The sequence below is a fragment of the Phyllobates terribilis genome, unplaced genomic scaffold (assembly GCF_046119375.1).
Source record: "Phyllobates terribilis strain yellow unplaced genomic scaffold, ASM4611937v1 Scaffold_2__4_contigs__length_985480577, whole genome shotgun sequence".
NCBI classification, from domain to species: Eukaryota; Metazoa; Chordata; class Amphibia; order Anura; family Dendrobatidae; genus Phyllobates; species Phyllobates terribilis.
The window spans coordinates 879,812,271-879,832,739 of NW_027362762.1; the positions used below are offsets into that span (position 1 = coordinate 879,812,271).

The 20,469-nt window shown below is 42.9% G+C and overlaps 1 protein-coding gene across 5 annotated transcripts in view; it reads left to right on the forward strand.

Annotated features, from left to right (window-relative positions):
* The window catches only part of LOC141235517 (NACHT, LRR and PYD domains-containing protein 12-like), a 208,102-nt gene that overhangs the window by 180,984 nt on the left and 6,649 nt on the right, over nucleotides 1-20,469 (forward strand). For all 5 annotated transcript variants that reach the window (XM_073668154.1, XM_073668156.1, XM_073668157.1 and 2 more), the window contains one exon: nucleotides 16,335-16,505. In XM_073668154.1, the coding sequence (XP_073524255.1) occupies nucleotides 16,335-16,505 (171 nt within the window). The remainder of the gene's footprint in view (nucleotides 1-16,334; nucleotides 16,506-20,469) is intronic.

Below are 20,469 nucleotides of genomic sequence, written 5' to 3' on the forward strand. Positions count from 1 at the left end.
CACACGGGTGTTCGACGAACCGAACCGAACTCGAACACTACGGGGGTGGCTCAACACTAGTCCCAGTAGCTTAACAAGACGCTTTTAATGCCCCTCAGAAGAGATGTGGAGGTCGCAGTAGCTTAACAAGATGGTTTTAATGCCCCTCAGAAGAGATGTGGAGGTCCCAGTAGCTTAACAAGACACTTTTAATGCCCCTCAGAAGAGACGTGGAGGTCCCAGTAGCTTAACAAGACGCTTTTAATGCCCCTCGAAAAAGTGGTTGAGGTCGCAGTAGCTTAACAAGACGCTTTTAATGCCCCTCAGAAGAGACGTGGAGGTCCCAGTAGCTTAACAAGACACTTTTAATGCCCCTCAGAAGAGATGTGGAGGTCGCAGTAGCTTAACAAGACGGTTTTAATGCCCCTCAGAAGAGACGTGTAGGTCCCAGTAGCTTAACAAGACGCTTTTAATGCCCCTCAGAAGAGACGTGGAGGTCGCAGTAGCTTAACAAGACGGTTTTAATGCCCCTGAGAAGAGACGTGGAGGTCCCAGTAGCTTAACAAGACGCTTTTAATGCCCCTCGGAAAAGTTGTGGAGGTTGCAGTAGCTTAACAAGATGCTTTTAATGCCCCTCAGAAGAGACGTGGAGGTCCCAGTAGCTTAACAAGACGCTTTTAATGCCCCTCTGAAGAGACGTGGAGGTCCCAGTAGCTTAACAAGATGCTTTTAATGCCCCTCGAAAAAGTGGTGGAGGTCGCAGTAGCTTAACAAGACACTTTTAATGCCCCTCGGAAAAGTGGTGGAGGTCGCAGTAGCTTAACAAGACGCTTTTAATGCCCCTCGAAAAAGTGGTTGAGGTCGCAGTAGCTTAACAAGACGCTTTTAATGCCCCTCAGAAGAGACGTGGAGGTCCCAGTAGCTTAACAAGACACTTTTAATGCCCCTCAGAAGAGATGTGGAGGTCGCAGTAGCTTAACAAGACGGTTTTAATGCCCCTCAGAAGAGACGTGTAGGTCCCAGTAGCTTAACAAGACGCTTTTAATGCCCCTCAGAAGAGACGTGGAGGTCGCAGTAGCTTAACAAGACGGTTTTAATGCCCCTGAGAAGAGACGTGGAGGTCCCAGTAGCTTAACAAGACGCTTTTAATGCCCCTCGGAAAAGTTGTGGAGGTTGCAGTAGCTTAACAAGATGCTTTTAATGCCCCTCAGAAGAGACGTGGAGGTCCCAGTAGCTTAACAAGACGCTTTTAATGCCCCTCTGAAGAGACGTGGAGGTCCCAGTAGCTTAACAAGATGCTTTTAATGCCCCTCGAAAAAGTGGTGGAGGTCGCAGTAGCTTAACAAGACACTTTTAATGCCCCTCGGAAAAGTGGTGGAGGTCGCAGTAGCTTAACAAGACGCTTTTAATGCCCCTCGGAAAAGTGGTGGAGGTCGCAGTAGCATAACAGGATGCTTTTAATGCCCCTCGGAAAAGTGGTGGAGGTCGCAGTAGCTTAGCAAGAAGCTTTTAATGCCCCTTACAAGAGCCATACAGTACAGCATCTTAAAAATATTATTCCCATTATTGGGGAGTGGGTCTCCCACAGTCTTTGGTTATGCCTTTCAAGCAAAAGCTGACAAACATAAGGATGGAGGAACTTTCAATAATGGCAACACGGACCACGGTCACCCTAGTGGTATAGTGGTGGTGGAGACTGAGGATAAGGAGAAGATCATAAAACAGCCGAAATGAGGAAGCGTATACCCATGTGTGGGTGTGAAGAGATGCATGTGAATACACCTCCCGAAAAAACACAGTGGATTTGACTTTATGTTACTCTGCTGTCATTTGGTGGTGATGAGAAGTCTGGCCCAATCCAGCCCTTGTTCATTTTGATAAGGGTCAGCTTGTCAGCATTGTCAGTTGACAGGCGAGTGCGCTTATCATTCCCCCAGCGGCACTAAAAACACGCTCCGATAACACGCTAGCGGCAGGGCAGGCCAGGACCTCCAAGGCGTACAGAGCGAGTTCCAGCTTGGATACCCAATAATTAAAAGGCACAGAGGAATCACGGAGGACGCTGGTACGGTCGGCAAGGTACTCCCTCACCATCTTTTGAAACTTTCCACTTCTTGTGAGAGTACCCCACGCCTCAGGGCTTGTAAGCTGGGCGGGTCTCAGAAAACTGTCCCAGAACGCTGACAGTGTTCCCCTGCCTCTGCTGGATTGGAGTTGCCTCTCTCTCGCTTGTACGCCTTGGTTGGTCAACGAACTGTGACCTCTGCCGCTAGCGTGTTCAGATGGGAACTTTTTTAACAGTTCTGCAGCAAGGGCCTTCTGCTACTGCCCCATTTTTGTCGACTTCTCCACCTCAGGAATAAGAGAGTGAAAGTTCTCCTTGTAGCGGGGGTCTAAAATTGTCACCAACCAGTAATGACTGTCACCCAACATTTTGACAATGTGAGGGTCACGGTTAAGGCAGCGTAACATAAAGTCAGCCATGTGTGCCAGACTGGTAACGGGCAAGACTTCCGTGTCCTCACCAAGATGACGACTGACCATGCTCTCCTCCTCCTCCTCCTCCTCCCCCCTGTCCTCAGGCCACCCACGCTGAACCGACGGTATGACAGTTGTACAGGTACAACCGTCTACAGCGCATGATACAAGCTCGTGTTCTTCCTCCTCCTCCTCCTCTCCCTCATTGTCCCCCAATGCACGTTGGGATGAGATGAGGCTGGGCTGTGTGTAATCGACCGCTACGGCTTCATGATCCATCTCATCATACTCCTCTTTAATTCTCTGCAGAGAGCGTTGCAAAAGACAGACAAGTGGGATGCTGACGCTAATGATGGCGTCATCGCCACTCACCATCTGGGTGGACTCCTCAAAGTTTGTCAAGATGGTACAGATGTCAGACATCCAGGTCCACTCCTGAGGTCTAATGTGTGGAGTCTGACCTGAATATCCACAACTGCTACTCCACAACTGCTCTCTTCTGCTCACAAATCCTTTGCAACATGTGGAGGGTAGAGTTGTGGGGATATCACACACCAGTCGGTGTGACGGAAGCTGCAAACGCTTCTGCAACACAGCAAGGGCGGCGGAAGCTGTAGCCGACTTGCGAAAATGAGCTGACAGGCGGCGTACTTTGACGAGCAGATCTGGCAACTCGGGGCACGATTTAAGAAACCACTGAACCACAAGGTTAAGCACATGAGCCAGGCATGGTACGTGTGTGATCTCGCCTTGCCTCAGAGTCGCCACCAGGTTACGGCCATTGTCACACACGACCATGCCTGGATGTAGGTTCAGCGGTCTCAGCCACAGATCTGCCTGCTCTTTCACAGCTGTCCACAACTCACAAGCAGTGTGAGGTTTTATCACCCAAGCTTATGAGTTTCAGCACAGTCTGTTGCCGCTTGGCGGAGGCAGTACTGCAGTGCTTCCAGCTTGTAACTGATGTGTTGATATCTGAGATGGAGGCTGAACATGAGGAGGAGGATGATGCGCAGGAGCTGTACTCTGTGGGGGCAACTCTGACTGACATAGGGCCTCAGTGTGGGGAGGATGTGTTCCGTCCCAAGGTCCGACTGGGTCCCGGCTTCCACTATGTTTACCCAGTGTGCTGTCAGGGAGATGTACCGTCCCTGGCCACAAGCACTTGTCCATGTGTCCGTTGTCAGGTGGACTCTCCCAGTAACTGCGTTGTTGAGGGCACGGCAGATGTTTTGGGACACGCCCTTGTGTAGTGCGGGGATGGCACACCGGGCAAAATAGTGTCGGCTGGGGACCGAGTACTGAAGTACGGCCACCGCCATAAGGTTGTGGAAGGATTCCGTCTCCACCAGCCTAAAAGGCAGCATTTCCAATGCAAGCAGTCGTGAAATGTGCGAATTTAGGACTGTGGCCTGTGGGGCGTTAGCTGCGAATTTCGGCTTTCGTTCAAAGGTCTGGGATATGGACAATTGAATGCTGCGGTGGGACGTGGACGTTGATGCTGTTTCTTGAGAAACTGCCATAACAAGTGAAGACTGAGAGGAGGGGGCATCTTTGCATGCAGTATGGACAGGGGATTGCCTTGCACACACAACAGGGGGTTCTATTGCACGCACAACAGCGGAAGAAGCAGTGGTGACACCCGCTGACACTGGTTGTGGACCCTGGGGTTTGCCCCACAAAGTCGGGTGCTTTGCTGCCATGTGCCTGATCATGCTGGTGGTGGTCAGGCTGGTAGTTTTGTCACCTCTGCTGATGCTGGCATGGCAGGTGGTACAAATGGCCTTTTTGGGGTTATCAACAGAGTCTTTAAAAAAATTCGAGACTCTGGAAGACCTACCGCTTGTACTGGCAACATCCCTCGTGTTGGTGTTACGGGGAACGCTTGCCCGCCTTCTGTCTGCGGCCACCACACTGCTTCTTCCTGCCTGTTGGGGTACTCTGCCTCCCTCCCCCTGTGTGATGCTGTCCTCACTCTGCATGTCCTCCTGCCACGTTGGGTCAGTTACTAGATCATCCACCACTTCCTCCTCTTCCACTTGCGCACCACGATCCTCCTACTCACTTCCTGGCAATTGTGTCTCGTCATCGTCCACCTCTTGTGACAAATTGCCAGCGTCGACTTCCTGTGGCCGTGGCTGTTCAAATATTTGGGCATCGCTACATGGGATCTCCTCTTCCACCACTTCAAGCAGAGCAGGCGAGGGGCACAAATATGGAAATGGACCAGTGAACAGCTCTTCAGAGTGTCAAAGTGTGGGATCAGTTGCTGTCTGACGACACTCGGCATGGTGGGAGGAAGGAGCATCAGGGTGAGGAGGAGTATGCGGTTGAGACTCACGGCTACTAAGAGTCGACCGTGTGGAAGACAGGCCAGAGGTGGTGGTGCCCAGGTAACAGGAAGTATTATCTGCTATCCAATTAATAACCTGTTCACACTGATCAGTTCGCAATACTGGTGTTGTTCTGTGCTTCCCTAGTAATTTGGTCAAGAAGTGGGAGCGAGAAGATGTGGCTGTTGGTTGTGGCACATTTTCACCTTGGCCACGGCCCCGTCCTCTACATGCACCATCACCAGAACGTCCACTTCCACGTCCCTTGCCACGCACCTTGCCCATTGTAAAGGAAGTAAAATAGCTTACACTCGCACTATCAATGGAAAAAGGGTAATAAAAAGTAGATTAGAACCGTGGAAGAGGAAAACCACAGTTCTATTTCTCGGGCCTACACCCGACTCTTTTAAACAATCTGAACAATCAGGGAGAAACTATTACTGTTTTTCTTTACGGAAAAAATACCAAAAGCTGAATAATAGAGATTTCTTACTGTGGAACAGCAAACCACAGTTATAATTTACTGGTGTATACCAGACTTTTTTAAATATATATATATTTGCGGCTGAACAGTGAGCGACACACTCAAACTGTTTTTTTTAGATACAAATGGCCCAAAAGTGGATAATACAGAGGTTTGAACCGTGGAACTGCAAAACCACATTTGTATTTCTCGGGCCTACACCAGATTATTTTCAATAGATTTATTTGTGTCTGAACAATCAGGAGACACTATTATTTATTTTTTATGGCAAAAAATGCCAAAAGCAGGATAATAGAGATTTTTTACCGTGGAACAGCAAAACCACAGTTATAATTTACTGGTGTATACCAGACTTTTTAAAATATATATATTTGCGGCTGAACAGTGAGCGACACACTCAAACTGTTTTTTTTAGATATAAATGGCCCAAAAGTGGATAATACAGAGGTTTGAACCGTGGAACTGCAAAACCACACTTATATTTCTCGGGCCTACACCAGACTATTTTCAACAGATATATTTGTGTCTGAACAATCAAGAGACACTATTATTTATTTTTTACGGCAAAAAATGCCAAAAGCAGGATAATACAGAGATTTGACCCATGGAACTGCAAAACCACAGTAATAATTTACTGGTGTATACCAGACTTTTTTAAATATCTATATTTGCGGCTGAACAGTGAGCGACACACTCAAACTGTTTTTTTTAGATACAAATGGCCCAAAAGTGGATAATACAGAGGTTTGAACCGTGGAACTGCAAAACCACACTTCTGTCTCTCTGGCCTACACCAGACTATTTTCAACAGATATATTTGTGTCTGAAAAATCAGGGAGACACTTTTATTTTTTTTTTTACGGCCAAAAATGCCAAAAGCAGGATAATAGAGATTTTTTTACCGTGGAACAGCAAAACCACTCTTCTGTCTCTCTGGCCTACACCAGACTATTTTCAACAGATATATTTGTGTCTGAAAAATCAGGGAGACACTATTATTTTTTTTTTTACGGCAAAAAAAGGCCAAAAGCAGGATAATAGAGATTTTTTACCGTGGAACAGCAAACCACAGTTCTGTCTCTCTGGCCTACACCAGACTATTTTCAAGAGATATATTTGTGTCTGAAAAATCAGGGAGACACTATTATTTTTTTTTTTACGGCAAAAAATGCCAAAAGCAGGAAAATAGAGATTTTTTACCGTGGAACAGCAAAAACACTCTTCTGTCTCTCTGGCCTACACCAGACTATTTTCAACAGATATATTTGTGTCTGAAAAATCAGGGAGACACTATTATTATTTTTTTTACGGCAAAAAATGCCAAAAGCAGGATAATAGAGATTTTTTACCGTGGAACAGCAAACCACAGTTCTGTCTCTCTGGCCTACACCAGACTATTTTCAAGAGATATATTTGTGTCTGAAAAATCAGGGAGACACTATTATTATTTTTTTTACGGCAAAAAATGCCAAAAGCAGGATAATAGAGATTTTTTACCGTGGAACAGCAAAAACACACTTCTGTCTCTCTGGCCTACACCAGACTATTTTCAACAGATATATTTGTGTCTGAAAAATCAGGGAGATGCTATTAATTTTTTTTTTACGGCAAAAAATGCCAAAAGCAGGATAATAGAGATTTTTTACCGTGGAACAGCAAACACACACTTCTGTCTCTCTGGCCTACATCAGACTATTTTCAACAGATATATTTGTGTCTGAAAATCAGGGAGACACAATTTATTTTTTTTTATGGCAAAAAATGCCAAAAACAGAATAATAGAGATTTTTTACCGTGGAACAGCAAAACCACATTTATAATTTACTGGTGTATACTAGACTTTTTTAAATATATATATTTGCGGCTGAACAGTGAGCGACACACTCAAACTGTTGTTTTTAGATACAAATGGCCCATGGAACTGCAAAACCACACTTCTATTTCTCTGACCTACACCAGACTATTTTCAACAGATATATTTGTGTCTGAAAAATCAGAGACACACTTTTTTGGGGGGGGAAGTGGGGGGGACACCAAAAGGTTAATAAGACGGGTATTTGTACAGTGTGAAGGAGGAAAAAAAAAGAGGATTTAGATGAAAAAAAAAAGACTTTTCCTGGCCCCCGAGACCTGGAGCTAAGTCCAGCAATTTCGGCAACAGGAGCACACAGGACTGTAATGCAGCGTATGCTGGTATAACCACTGCGTCTCCTATACAGCCTGCCTGCCTGCTTGCCTGATATCTGGGATGAATATTAGTCCTGAGAAGGACTGTTTGTTTGATCTGGCAGCTTTTACTGACCCTACACTAACTATTTCGCAGGATATATCTCTCCCTAAATCAGCAGCGTGGTCCCTACACTGTCTGATCCAGAGTGACTGTGTCCAAGATGGCGGCGCCCGGTTTTAAATACTCGAGGTGACGCTGTGCGGCCAGCCAATCACTGTAATGCCCACAAACAACATGGCTGCGGCATTACAGTGACTTGCTGGCCTGCATGTTCATTGGCTCTGTAAAGAGAGTCAAACATGCAGGGCAGAGACCCGAGCTCCCGCCCGAGTAACCCGGAAATGCTCGGTGCTCGCCGAACATCCCAAGTAGCGTGATGCTCGGGCGAGTACCGAGCAGTGTCGAGCATGCTCGCTCAACACTAGTGAGAACCACAGATCTGCCTGCTGTGTTACAGCTTTCAACAACTCTGCAACGGTGTACGGTTTGTCACCTAAGAATAAGCATATTATCTTCAGCACAGCCTGTTGTCACTTGGCCGAGGCAGTGCTTCCAGTTTGTGACTGATGTGGTCACTTCAGAGATGGAGGCCAAGGAGGAGGAGGTGCAGGAGCTGTACAATGTGATTTTTATATTAAAGATCCTGCTGTGTTTTTATATTTATTTTGATTTTTACGTCTCTTCAAAATGCGTATTGAAGTGCGTCCTAATTTTTGCCAGCCCTTCTAATTGCTGCATATATGGAATAACGGTATAGGAGACCCACTCTTTAATAATGGGTAGGACAATTCAAATAGATTCTATATTCTAGAATATTACCTGTCTTATCTGAAATTCATTTGCAGATGAGCTATCGCAGTATGTATAGTATGTATAGTGTTTTACACCGATCCAGCCAGGTATTATTGCCTTATACTGCATGCTGCTGGTGCTGCCGGAAAAAAAAATGCATTTACAATAGGGACAGGTGTAGGTGGTATCATCAGCTCCAGATGAGTGTTCATTCTGGTCGCATAAATTTCTTCCACAATCCATAACTTTTTTTTTATTATTATTATTATTTATTTGGTCTTATATACATGTCATTACCCTGGAAAGAATGTTTCTTAACATTTTTTCCAGGAGAATCCATTTTAGCTTGGTTTTTGTATGTTTTATTGTCAGTCCGTAAAAGTGGCGTAATATGCTGACAATATTGTTCACAGATATGCTATTTGTCAGCGACCAACTGTGAATAGGTTTGAACACACAACTGCCATACTTTAAATGCAGTGTAATATCTGACACATTCCCCAAAATTTCTATATTATTACGGCAGTCATATGGGATCACGTCTGATGGCCACTGTTTCAGACAGTCGCCTAATAGTATGGTATTTGTCAGAACAACATACACCTGGCAGACTTTAAATGCAGTGTAATATCTGACACGTTCCCAAAAATGTCTGTATTATTACAGCAGTAATATGGGATCAAGTCTGATGGCCACGGTTTCAGTCAGTAGCCTAATATGGTAATATGGGATCACGTCTGATCATGGAAACGTTTCTCTGCTTCCACAATACAGTAATGCGAATATAATAAAAAAAATCTAGCTGTATTCTGCTAACAAGCAAATGGAGAACTAAAATGGTGTACTCTGGATTGATTTTTAAGCAAATAATCAGGATTAAGAGCAAAAAAAAAAAAATAGCCCGGATATGTAGGGTTATATGGATATCTGTAACAGCAACAGCAGGAAACAGAACGTGCAATGGACCCTATTGTGCTGTATTCACTGCCACAAACCCTGCCTACCTGCCTGTCTAACTCCTGCTATCAGGATTAATATATGCAGCTGGATTAGTCCTCAGAAGGACTGTTAGTTCAGATGGATATACAGTACAGACCAAAAGTTTGGACACACCTTCTCATTTAAAGATTTTTCTGTATTTTCATGACTATGAAAATTGTACATTCACACTGAACGCATCAAAACTATAAATTAACACATGTGGAATTATATACTTAACAAAAAAGTGTGAAACAACTGAAAATATGTCTTATATTCTAGGTTCTTCAAAGTAGCCACCTTTTGCTCTGATGATTGATTTGCACACTCTTGGCATTCTCTTGATGAGCTTCAAGAGGTAGTCACCGGAAATGGTTTTCACTTCACAGGTGTGCCCTGTTAGGTTTAATAAGTGGGATTTCTTGCCTTATAAATGGGGTTGGGACCATCAGTTGTGTTGTGCAGAAGTCTGGTGGATACACAGCTGATAGTCCCACTGAATAGACTGTTAGAATTTGTATTATGGCAAGAAGAAAGCAGCTAAGTAAAGAAAAACAAGTGGCCATCATTACTTTAAGAAATGAAGGTCAGTCAGTCCGAAAAATTGGGAAAACTTTGAAAGTGTCCCCAAGTGCAGTTGCAAAAACCATCAAGCACTACAAAGAAACTGGCTCACATGAGGACCGCCCCAGGAAAGGAAGACCAAGAGTCACCTCTGCTTCTGAGGATAAGTTTATCCGAGTCACCAGCCTCAGAAATCGCAGGTTAACAGCAGCTCAGATTAGAGACCAGGTCATTGCTACACAGAGTTCTAGCAGCAGACACATCTCTACAACAACTATTAAGAGGAGACTTTGTGCAGCAGGCCTTCATAGTAAAATAGCTGCTAGGAAACCACTGCTAAGGACAGGCAACAAGCAGAAGAGACTTGTTTGGGCTAAAGAACACAAGGAATGGACATTAGACCAGTGGAATTCTGTGCTTTGGTCTGATGAGTCCAAATTTGAGATCTTTGGTTCCAACCACCGTGTCTTTGTGCGACGCAGAAAAGATGAACGGGTGGACTCTACATGCCTGGTTCCCACCGTGAAGCATGGAGCCTCCTCCATGGTGTGGGGGTGCTTTGCTGGTGACACTGTTGGGGATTTATTCAAAATTGAAGGCATACTGAACCAGCATGGATACCACAGCATCTTGCAGCGGCATCCAGTTTGCGTTTAGTTGGACCATCATTTATTTTTCAACAGGACAATGACCCCAAACACACCTCCAGGCTGTGTAAGGGCTATTTGACCAAGAATGAGAGTGATAGGGTGCTACGCCAGATGACCTGGCCTCCACAGTCACCAGACCTGAACCCAATCGAGATGGTTTGGGGTGAGCTGGACCACATAGTGAAGGCAAAAGGGCCAACAAGTGCTAAGCATCTCTGGGAACTCCTTCAAGATTGTTGGAAGACCATTTCCGGTGACTACCTCTTTAAGCTCATCAAGAGAATGCCAAGAGTGTGCAAAGTCATCAAAGCAAAAGGTGGCTACTTTGAAGAACCTAGAATATAAGACATATTTTCAGTTGTTTCACACTTTTTTGTTAACATGTGTTAATTCATAGTTTTGATGCCTTCAGTGTGAATGTACAATTTTCATAGTCAAGAAAATGCAGAAAAATATTTAAATGAGAAGGTGTGTCCAAACTTTTGGTCTGTATGGTATATCTTGCTGTGGAATACCTATACTAACTAACAAAACCGCCAATTCTCTCCCTAGCTCAGCAGCATCTCTCCATACTCTGCCTGTTTCCGGGTTAGACTGTCACGAGCATAGGGCCACCAGGTCTTATATAGACCTGATGACGATGTGCAGCCAGTCAATCACTGTAATGCCCACAACCAACATGGCTATGGAATTACAGCGCGTGGCAAGCAATCCTTGCATGTTCATTGGCTCTCCAAAGAGCGCCAAACATGCGGGGAGGGGACCCAAGCTCCCGTTCGAGCATCCCGGAAATACTCGAGGAGCGCCGAGCTTGTCGAGCAGTGAGATGCTCGGGCGAGTACCGAGCAGTGACGAGCACTCTCGCTCATCGCTAGTCCTCACCACACATCTAGATAAGTTCCCTGAGGGGTCTAGTTTCCAAAATGGTGTCACTTGTGGGGGGTTTCTACTGTTTAGGCACATCATGGGCTCTCCAAACGTGACATTGCGTCCCCTAATTATTCCACCAAATTTTACATTCAAAAAGTCAAATAGTGCTCCTTCCCTTCCGAGCCCTGTCGTGTGCCCAAACAGTGTTTTTTCCCCATATATGAGGTATCAGCATGCTCAGCAGAAATTTCTCAACAAATTGTATGGTGCAATTTCTCCTGTTACCCTTATGAAAAGGCAAAATTGGGGGCTTAAACACATTTTTGTGGGAAAAATGTGAAAATTTTATTTTTCCAGCTTAATGTTATAAACTTCTGTGAAGCACCTGGGAGTTCAAAGTGCTCACCACACATCTAGATAAGTTCCCTGAGGGATATAGTTTCTAAAATAGTGTCACTTGTGGGGGGTTTCCACTGCTTAGGCACATCAAGGGCTCTCCAAACGCAACATGACGTCTGCTAATTATTCCAGCAAATTTTCCATTCAAAAAGTGAAATGGCGCTCCTTCCCTTCCAAACCCTGCCGTGCACTCAAACAATGGATTTCCCCCACATATGGGGTATCGCAGTGCTCAGGAGAAATTGCACAACAAATATTGGGGTCTTTTTTTTCCTGTTACCCTTGCAAAAATAAAAAAAATTGAGTCTAAAGTAAAATTTTGGTGAAAAAAAGTTAAATATTCATTGTTTTCTTCCACATTACAAAAAATACTGTGAAGCATCTGAAGGGTTAATAAACTTCTTTATTGTGGTTTTGAGCAACTTGAGAGGTGCAGTTTTTAGAGTGGTGTCACTATTTTCTGTCATATAGACCCCTCAAATTTACTTCAAATGTGATGTGGTCCCTAAAAAAAATGGTTTTGTAAATTTTGTTGGAAAAATAAGAAATCGCTGGTCAACTTTTAATCCTTATAACTTCCTAACAAAACAAAATTTTGATTCCAAAATTGTGCTGATGTAAAGTAGACATGTGGGAAATGTTGTTTATTAGCTATTTTGTGTGACATATCTCTCTGATTTAAGGGCATGAAAATTCAAAGTTTCAAAATAGCGAATTTTTTCACAAATAAATGCCAGTCATATCAAATAAATTTTACTTCTATCATGAAGTACAATATGTCATGAAAAAACAGTCTCAGAATCAGTGGGATCCATTGAAGCGTTCCAGAGTTGACAGTAAAGTGACACTGGTCAGAATTGTAAAATTTGGCCTGGTCATGAAAGCTCAGGTTGAAGGGGTTAGAAAAGAAAAAGTTTTGAAGTTATTTAAAATGGGTACTGCTGTTTTTTTTAATGATGACTGATGAGGTTAGGAGAGGGTCCTTTGGACCCGTAGAAATGCGATCCCTAGCGCGAAACGGCCGATGTCCAGCTCCATTCACCCCCTCATCTCCCATGCCACCTGCTCACATGGAACAGTAACTTGAAATAAAGGCTCGTGGTACTGTTAGCTTGCGGTGAGTGCTATCTTTTCTTGAATTCTTGGAGTATCTGCATATTTGATTACTGGTGAAGCACCACCACAGACAAGCTATACATGGCTACATATTACATTTGACAAAAATCACAGGATTTAAATGGTGATTACAGGACTGGAGCCAGATCAACTTCACTTCTTTTGACATGTTCATTTGTTATGTTTATCCTTGAACGTGCCCTGGAATTTATTTTTACATTTTTATATTTTTTACTTTATTCTTTAGTGCCCATAGGGGATGTGAACCTGTGATACTTTGATCATTTACAGCAGGGGTGGGAAACCTTATTTCTGCCAAGGGCCATTTGGATATTTGTACCATCCTTCAGGGGCCGTACAAATTGCACACTAATTCCTCCCTAAAAGTATATCCTGATGCTGGCACTGGTGTTAGGAAGTAATCTTTCATTGCACACGCCTCAGCATTCAGTATTGAACACTATGTGCGCATGCTCACAGAGCAAAGAGAAATTAAAGGGCTGGCGGCTGTCAAAATACAACTGCCCTGCCCAAGAACTGACGTCCACAGGAATCTGCCCAGGGGCAGAATAAAAGGACATCGAGGGCCATAAATGGCACTCAGGCCTGAGATTTCCCACCCCTAATTTACAGTATCCTATTTACTGAATACTATGCAAATACAAGAGAGGAGAAGACATGCACCAAAGCAGTGATCACCTGAAAAAATGATTAAAATCATGTATAGAGAGAGATACAACAATACATCAATTTATTTCAATATATATAGACACATATACAAAATGGTAAACATACCAAAAACATTAAAACACAATTTAAAAAATCTAGTGGAAAATCCACTGATTAAGGAACCATCTACTTTCGAAACCTTTCAACATGATCATGAGAATAAATAAATAAGAATCCAAATCCATAAACCCACACAGGCTAAATAGTAGAAAATGTCTATGGTGGTCAATATTGCACAAAACCCGAAATGTTCTATGACAGCAGATATAATACGATAACATGTACAGTGGTGGCCTAAAGTATTGGCACCCCTGCAATTCTGTCAGATAATACTCAGTTTCTTCCTGAAAATGATTGCAATCACAAATTCTTTGGTATTATTATCTTCATTTAATTTGCTTGCAAGGAAAAAACACAAAAGAGAATGAAGCAAAAATCAAATCATTGATCATTTCACACAAAACTCCAAAAATGGGCCAGACAAAAGTATTGGCACTCTCAGCCTAATACTTGGTTGCACAACCTTTAGCCAAAAGTTATTTAGCCAAAATAACTGCGAACAACCGCTTCCGGTAACCATCAATGAGTTTCTTACAATGCTCTGCTGGAATTGTAGACCATTCTTCTTTGGCAAACTGCTCCAGGCCCCTGATATTTGAAGGGTGCTTTCTGCAAACTGCCATTTTGAGATCTCTCCACAGATGTTCTATGGGATTCAGGTCTGGACTCATTGCTGGCCACCTTAGAAGTCTCCACTGCTTTCTCTCAAACCATTTTATAGTGCTTTTGGAAGTGTGTTTTGGGTCATTGTCCTGCTGGAAGACCCATGACCTCATCTGACCAGAGAAAATTCTTCCAAAACGTTTTAGGCTTTCTCAGGTAAGTTTTGGCAAACTCCAGCCTGGCTTTTTTATGTCTCGGGGTAAGAAGTGGGGCCTTCCTTGGTATCCTACCATACAGTCCTTTTTCATTCAGATGCCAACGGATAGCACAGGTTGACACTGTTGCACCCTCGGACTGCAGGGCAGCTTGAACTTGTTTGGATGTTAGTCGAGGTTCTTTATCCACCATCCGCACAATCTTGCGTTGAAATCTCTCGTCAATTTTTCTTTTCCGTCCACATCTAGGGAGGTTAGCCACAGTGCCATGGGCTTTAAACTTCTTGATGACACTGCGCACGGAAGACACAGGAACATTCAGGTCTTTGGAGATGGACTTGTAGCCTTGAGATTGCTCATGCTTCCTCACAATTTGGTTTCTCAAGTCCTCAGACAGTTATTTGGTCTTCTTTCTTTTCTCCATGCTCAATGTGGTACACACAAGGACACAGGACAGAGGTTGAGTCAACTTTAATCCATGTTAACTGGCTGCAAGTGTGATTTAGTTATTGCCAACACCTGTTAGGTGCCACAGATAAGTTACAGGTGCTGTTAATTACACGAATTAGAGAAGCATCACATGATTTTTCAAACAGTGCCAATACTTTTGTCCACCCCCTTTTTTAGGTTTGGTGTGGAGTTGTATCCAGTTTGGCTTTAGGACAATTCTTTTTGTGTTTTTTCATTGAAGACAAATTAAATGAAGATAATAATACCAAAGAATTTGTGATTGCAATCATTTTCAGGAAGAAACTGAGTATTATCTGACAGAATTGCAGGGGTGCCAATACTTTTGGCCACCACTGTACCTATAGAAGTATATGTACTGCAAAAAAAGGCAGGGTGATATGCAGATGGATCAATGTGATGTCTCTAACCAATATACATCACGGTTTAGAATAAACCCTTTCTCCTTAAACAAGAAATGATAGCACCATTGCCTTCATCCCATTTAAGCAATAAATGCCGCCTTAGCAAAATGGAAACCAAATTTGCAATATGACCAACTGATCCTAAAACAAATAAGCCTGTTAACATAAAGGTGTAGATGGGCCTTCAGTGCCTTCTCCTCCCTTGTATTTGCTTAGTTTGTTTAAGGCATGCTGCATGTAGATCCCATTTACTGGATGGTGCCCTCCGAATGTGCTAGTTGTGCTATTTACTGAATACTACACTATTGCAATATATAGGAAAAATCAGTTACTTATAAAGCTCAGCCTGTACACCGTCATGGTAAGCCATCATTTCCCTCCTGTTAGAAATTGATAGCAACATCTGAATGGTTAACAGCAGCAATCGGAGCTCTAACAAATGACAAATGGCAGCACTGTAATTTATCCTGCACCTATTGCGCATGGAAAGAGCTCAGCTCCAGAGCCCCTTCCACACTTTTTGACACCATTGCTGATGTACAGATACAACATTTTTCCATATAGGTTTAAAAGCCTTTACTTCTTCATTTTCACAAACCTATTACTGATCATAAAAAAGGATCATTTTTGTCCATGTTTAAAAGTTATTGCTTCTTCATATTCTAAACAACAAACCACAGGAAAGAACCTCAAACAGACTCCAAATTTTCATATTTTGGACACTTCCTCATTGAAGACAAATGAATTGTGTGATTTGTTGTTGGTTTGTGGCATAAAATACGTTTTTGAAATTGTAGGGCCAGCTAACGCACTCTTGATAGCTGGCCTTCACTATCAGATAATGTTTTTATAAAAGAGGTGGCTTCTGATGACATTTATCGATGTTACTAAAAGGACATATTTTCTCTTAACAGTCACAATCTACAGAATTTAAACTAATGCTCTTTGGATGTGTCACCCATATCTCATTTTCTTATTTCAGCCTCCATGGTAATAAACTACCAGAAACATGCTGCACTGAGTTTGCATGTTTAATAAGGAAGAGGCAGGACCTGAAGATACTTGGCCTTTCTGGTAACCATCTGTTTGGCCCTAAGTTCAATGACTTGGTGGAAGCTCTGTCCAATCCAGACTGCGGGATAGAGGAACTACAGTGAGTATAAGAGATGTTCACAGGGCAGACAAGTGGGGGACAAGTTATTAATGGATTTTATTATTATTTTATGCTACTCCCATTGTTGTGTCTCTGAGATAAACTGCTGGCTGCACCTTGATATGTGACATACTCCCTCTTACACATGAATGTCTGGCTTGTATTCTCTATGGGGAGAGTGGAGTAAGCCGCTACCACGAGCCTCTATTATATAAATATAAAAAAGGAAGAAAGAACTCCAGAAAAACTGCAAAATATAATAGACTTTATTGGCCCTTGTTGTAATGTTTCAGTTAAAAAATACATGATTACAAATCCATTTGAACATGAGTATACATAATTTATAAATTACAATAGTATACAGCACATATAATAAATACAATAAGTGCAAAAAACAATGATGATTCAGATTGGTAAAGTGTTACTCTCTCAAAAACAGTACAGCATATAATAAAGTGCATAGTGTATTATTTATAACAGCCTTCAGCTTGATCTCGAGCCATGGTGACTTGATGGATGAATGATTTGTAGGAAGATCGATCTTGTGCAAGCCTAGATAGGTCCACCAGGGTCTTCTCCGCCGTTATTTTGATAGTATCAAGGCATCGGGTTGCTGGTCTTCCTCTTCGCCTTGTTCCTTCTATTCTTCTGACCATGTTCTTCTCCAGTGATTGCTGTCTCCGTATGATGTGTCCAAAGTAGAAAAGTCGTAGCTTGGTGATCCTTGCTTCCAGTGACATAGTGCATTAATTAATCATAGCTAGGCACAAATGTATGTATGGTTAAAATACGTGGTTCACCAGCTATAGAGAAATGTATAGAGATCTCACCCCATTGAAAAAAATACAGTGTTCCAAATGCAGATATGGGTAATAGATAGTATGGAAAGCTGTTTTTTGGTGCACTGTATTTTTACAATGGGGTTGAATCTTTTTTCTATAGTAAGATTTTAATCATGCATACAGTACCTTGAAAAATAATTCATACCGCTTGAACTTTTCCACATTTTTTCACAATACACCCACAAATTAAGTGGATTTTATTGGGATTTTATGTTATATACCAACACAAAGTAGCAAGTATTTGTGAAGTGTAAAGGAAATGATACATGGTTTTCTAAAATATTTTAAAAACATAAATCTGAAAATTGTCGGTGCATTTGTATTCAGCCCCCCTGAGTCAGTACATTTTGGACCTCCTTTTCCTGCAATTACTGCTGCAAGTTTCTTACGATATGTCTCTACCAGCTATGCACATCTAGACGCTGAAATGTTTACCCATTTTTCCTTGCAAAAGCTTTGGCAGTATGTTTAGGGTCATGTGGAAAAAGGTTCTCTAGTCAGTTAAGACCCAAAGTAGAACTTTTTGGGATAAATACAAAGTGCTATGAGTGGTGGAAAACTAACACTGCACATAACCCTGAAAACATCATGCCCACCATCAAACATGGTGGTAGAATCAAGCTGTGAGGGGGATTTTCTTCAGCAGGAAAAGGAAAGCTGGTCAGAGTTGATGGGAAGATGGATGGAGTTAAATACAGGGCAATTCTGGAGGAAAACCTGTTGGAGGCTGATAAAGACTTGAGACTGGGGCGTAGGTTCACCTTCCAGCAGGACAATGACCCTAAACATACACCCAGAGCTACAATTGAATAGTTTAGATCTAAGCATATTCATGTGTGTGAATGGCCCAGTCACAGTCCAGACCTAAATCCCACTGAGAATATGTGGTAAGACTTGAAAATTGCTGTTCACAGATGCCTCCAACCAATCTCACTGAGCTAGAGCTAGTTTATAAAGAAGAATGGGCAAAGATTTCAGCCTCCACACATGCAAAGCTGGTAGAGATAGACCTCAAAAGGCTTGCAGCAGTAATTTCAGTGAAAGGTGGCCCTACAAAGTATTATCTCAGGGGGTGCTGAACACAAATGCACGTCACAATTTTCAGATTTATATTTTTTAAATATTTAGAAAACCATGTATCATTTCCTTTACACTTCACACATACTTGCTACTTTGTGTTGGTATGTCATATAAAATCTAAATCGAAAATAGAAAGGAAAAAATAAAGGCGGCACTCACCATTCCTGTAAAATCATCTGTCCTTTATTTCTTCCTTTCTATTTTAGATTATATCTGTTTGGAGCTGAGCACCACCCGTACCTGTTTTTTCGGTTATAGATTCATATAACAGGTGGATCTCTTTACACTGTCGATAAGATGGTGCAGGCATTCTTACTATTTATTAATTAAAATCTTACTTCTCAAAGGGGTGTACTCATTTATGCTGAGCACTACGTATGTGTGTGTGTGTGTGTGTGTGTGTGTGTGTGTGTGTGTGTGTGTGTATACAGTACAGACCAAAAGTTTGGACACACCTTCTCATTTCAAGATTTTTCTGTATTTTCTTGACTATGGAAATTGTACATTCACACTGAAGGCATCAAAACTGTGAATTAAGGCTATGTGCCCACGATACAGAAATGAAGCAGAAAATTTCTGCAGCATTTCTGCATCTCCCTGGCAGAAAAAACGCATGCAGATTGTGCATGCGTTTTTCCTGCAGAATACATGCGAATCCACATGCAGATTCACATGCGTTTCTGCATGAAGATTGACAAGCGCTTTCCAGGCGATAGCATCACTTGGAAAGTGCTTGACAACTAGGTCACACTGTATAAATCCATGCAAACGGCATGGATTTATACACTGTGAGCGTAAAAATAAAATAAAGCTATACTCACCCCCGATGTCCCGGCGTGTGCTGCAGCACTCGTTCCCGTCTGGTTCCCGGCTGCCGGCATATCGCGAGACAGAGCGGTGAAGGGCCTGCGGTCACACGACTGTGACGTCACTGAAGGTCCTTCAGCGATGCCGGCATGCAGAGAAGCCTTCGGAAAGGTGAGTATAAACTTTATTTTTTATTTTATTCTTTTTTTACAGGTACAATGGTACCCAGGTCTGGATGAGAGTCTTCTCTCATCCAGAACTGGGTACCATCCGCACATAGAGACGCATATAGAATCCGCTTGTCAAATGTACAGTCGCGGTTTCTATGCGTCTCAATGCAAGTCTATGCCGGCCATTCCGCTGCGCTTCCACAAAATTAAATGACATGCTGCGGATTTTTGTACGCAGCATAAACGCTGCGGAAAAATCCGCAGCATGTGCATAGAACATGCGGAATCTCCTTGGGGACCATGGGGTGCGGATTACCTAGCCTTTCACAAGCGTTTACACTGCGGAAATTCCGCAGCATAAACGCTTGAAAAACGCTACGTGGGCACACAGCCTAACACATGTGGAATTATATACTTAACAAAAAAGTGTGAAACAACTGAAAATATGTCTTATATTCTAGGTTCTTCAAAGTAGCCACCTTTTGCTTTGATGACTGCTTTGCACACTCTTGGCATTCTCTTGATGAGCTTCAAGAGGTAGTCACCGGAAATGGTCTTCCAACAATCTTGAATGAGTTCCCAGAGATGCTTAGCACTTGTTGGCCCTTTTGCCTTCACTCTGCGGTCCAGCTCACCCCAAACCATCTCGATTGGGTTCAGGTCTGGTGACTGTGGAGGCCAGGTCATCTGGCGTAGCACCCCATCACTCTCCTTCTTGGTCAAATAGCCATTACACAGCCTGGAGGTGTGTTTGGGGTCATTGTCCTGTTGAAAAATAAATGATGGTCCAACTAAACGCAAACCGGATGGAATAGCATGCTGCTGCAAGATGCTGTGGTAGCCATGCTGGTTCAGTATGCCTTCAATTTTGAAATTATCCCCAACAGTGTCACCAGCAAAGCACCCCCACACCATCACACCTCCTCCTCCATGCTTCACGGTGGGAACCAGGCATGTAGAGTCCATCCGTTCACCTTTTCTGCGTCGCACAAAGACACAGTGGTTGGAACCAAAGATCTCAAATTTGGACTCATCAGACCAAAGCACAGATTTCCACTGGTCTGA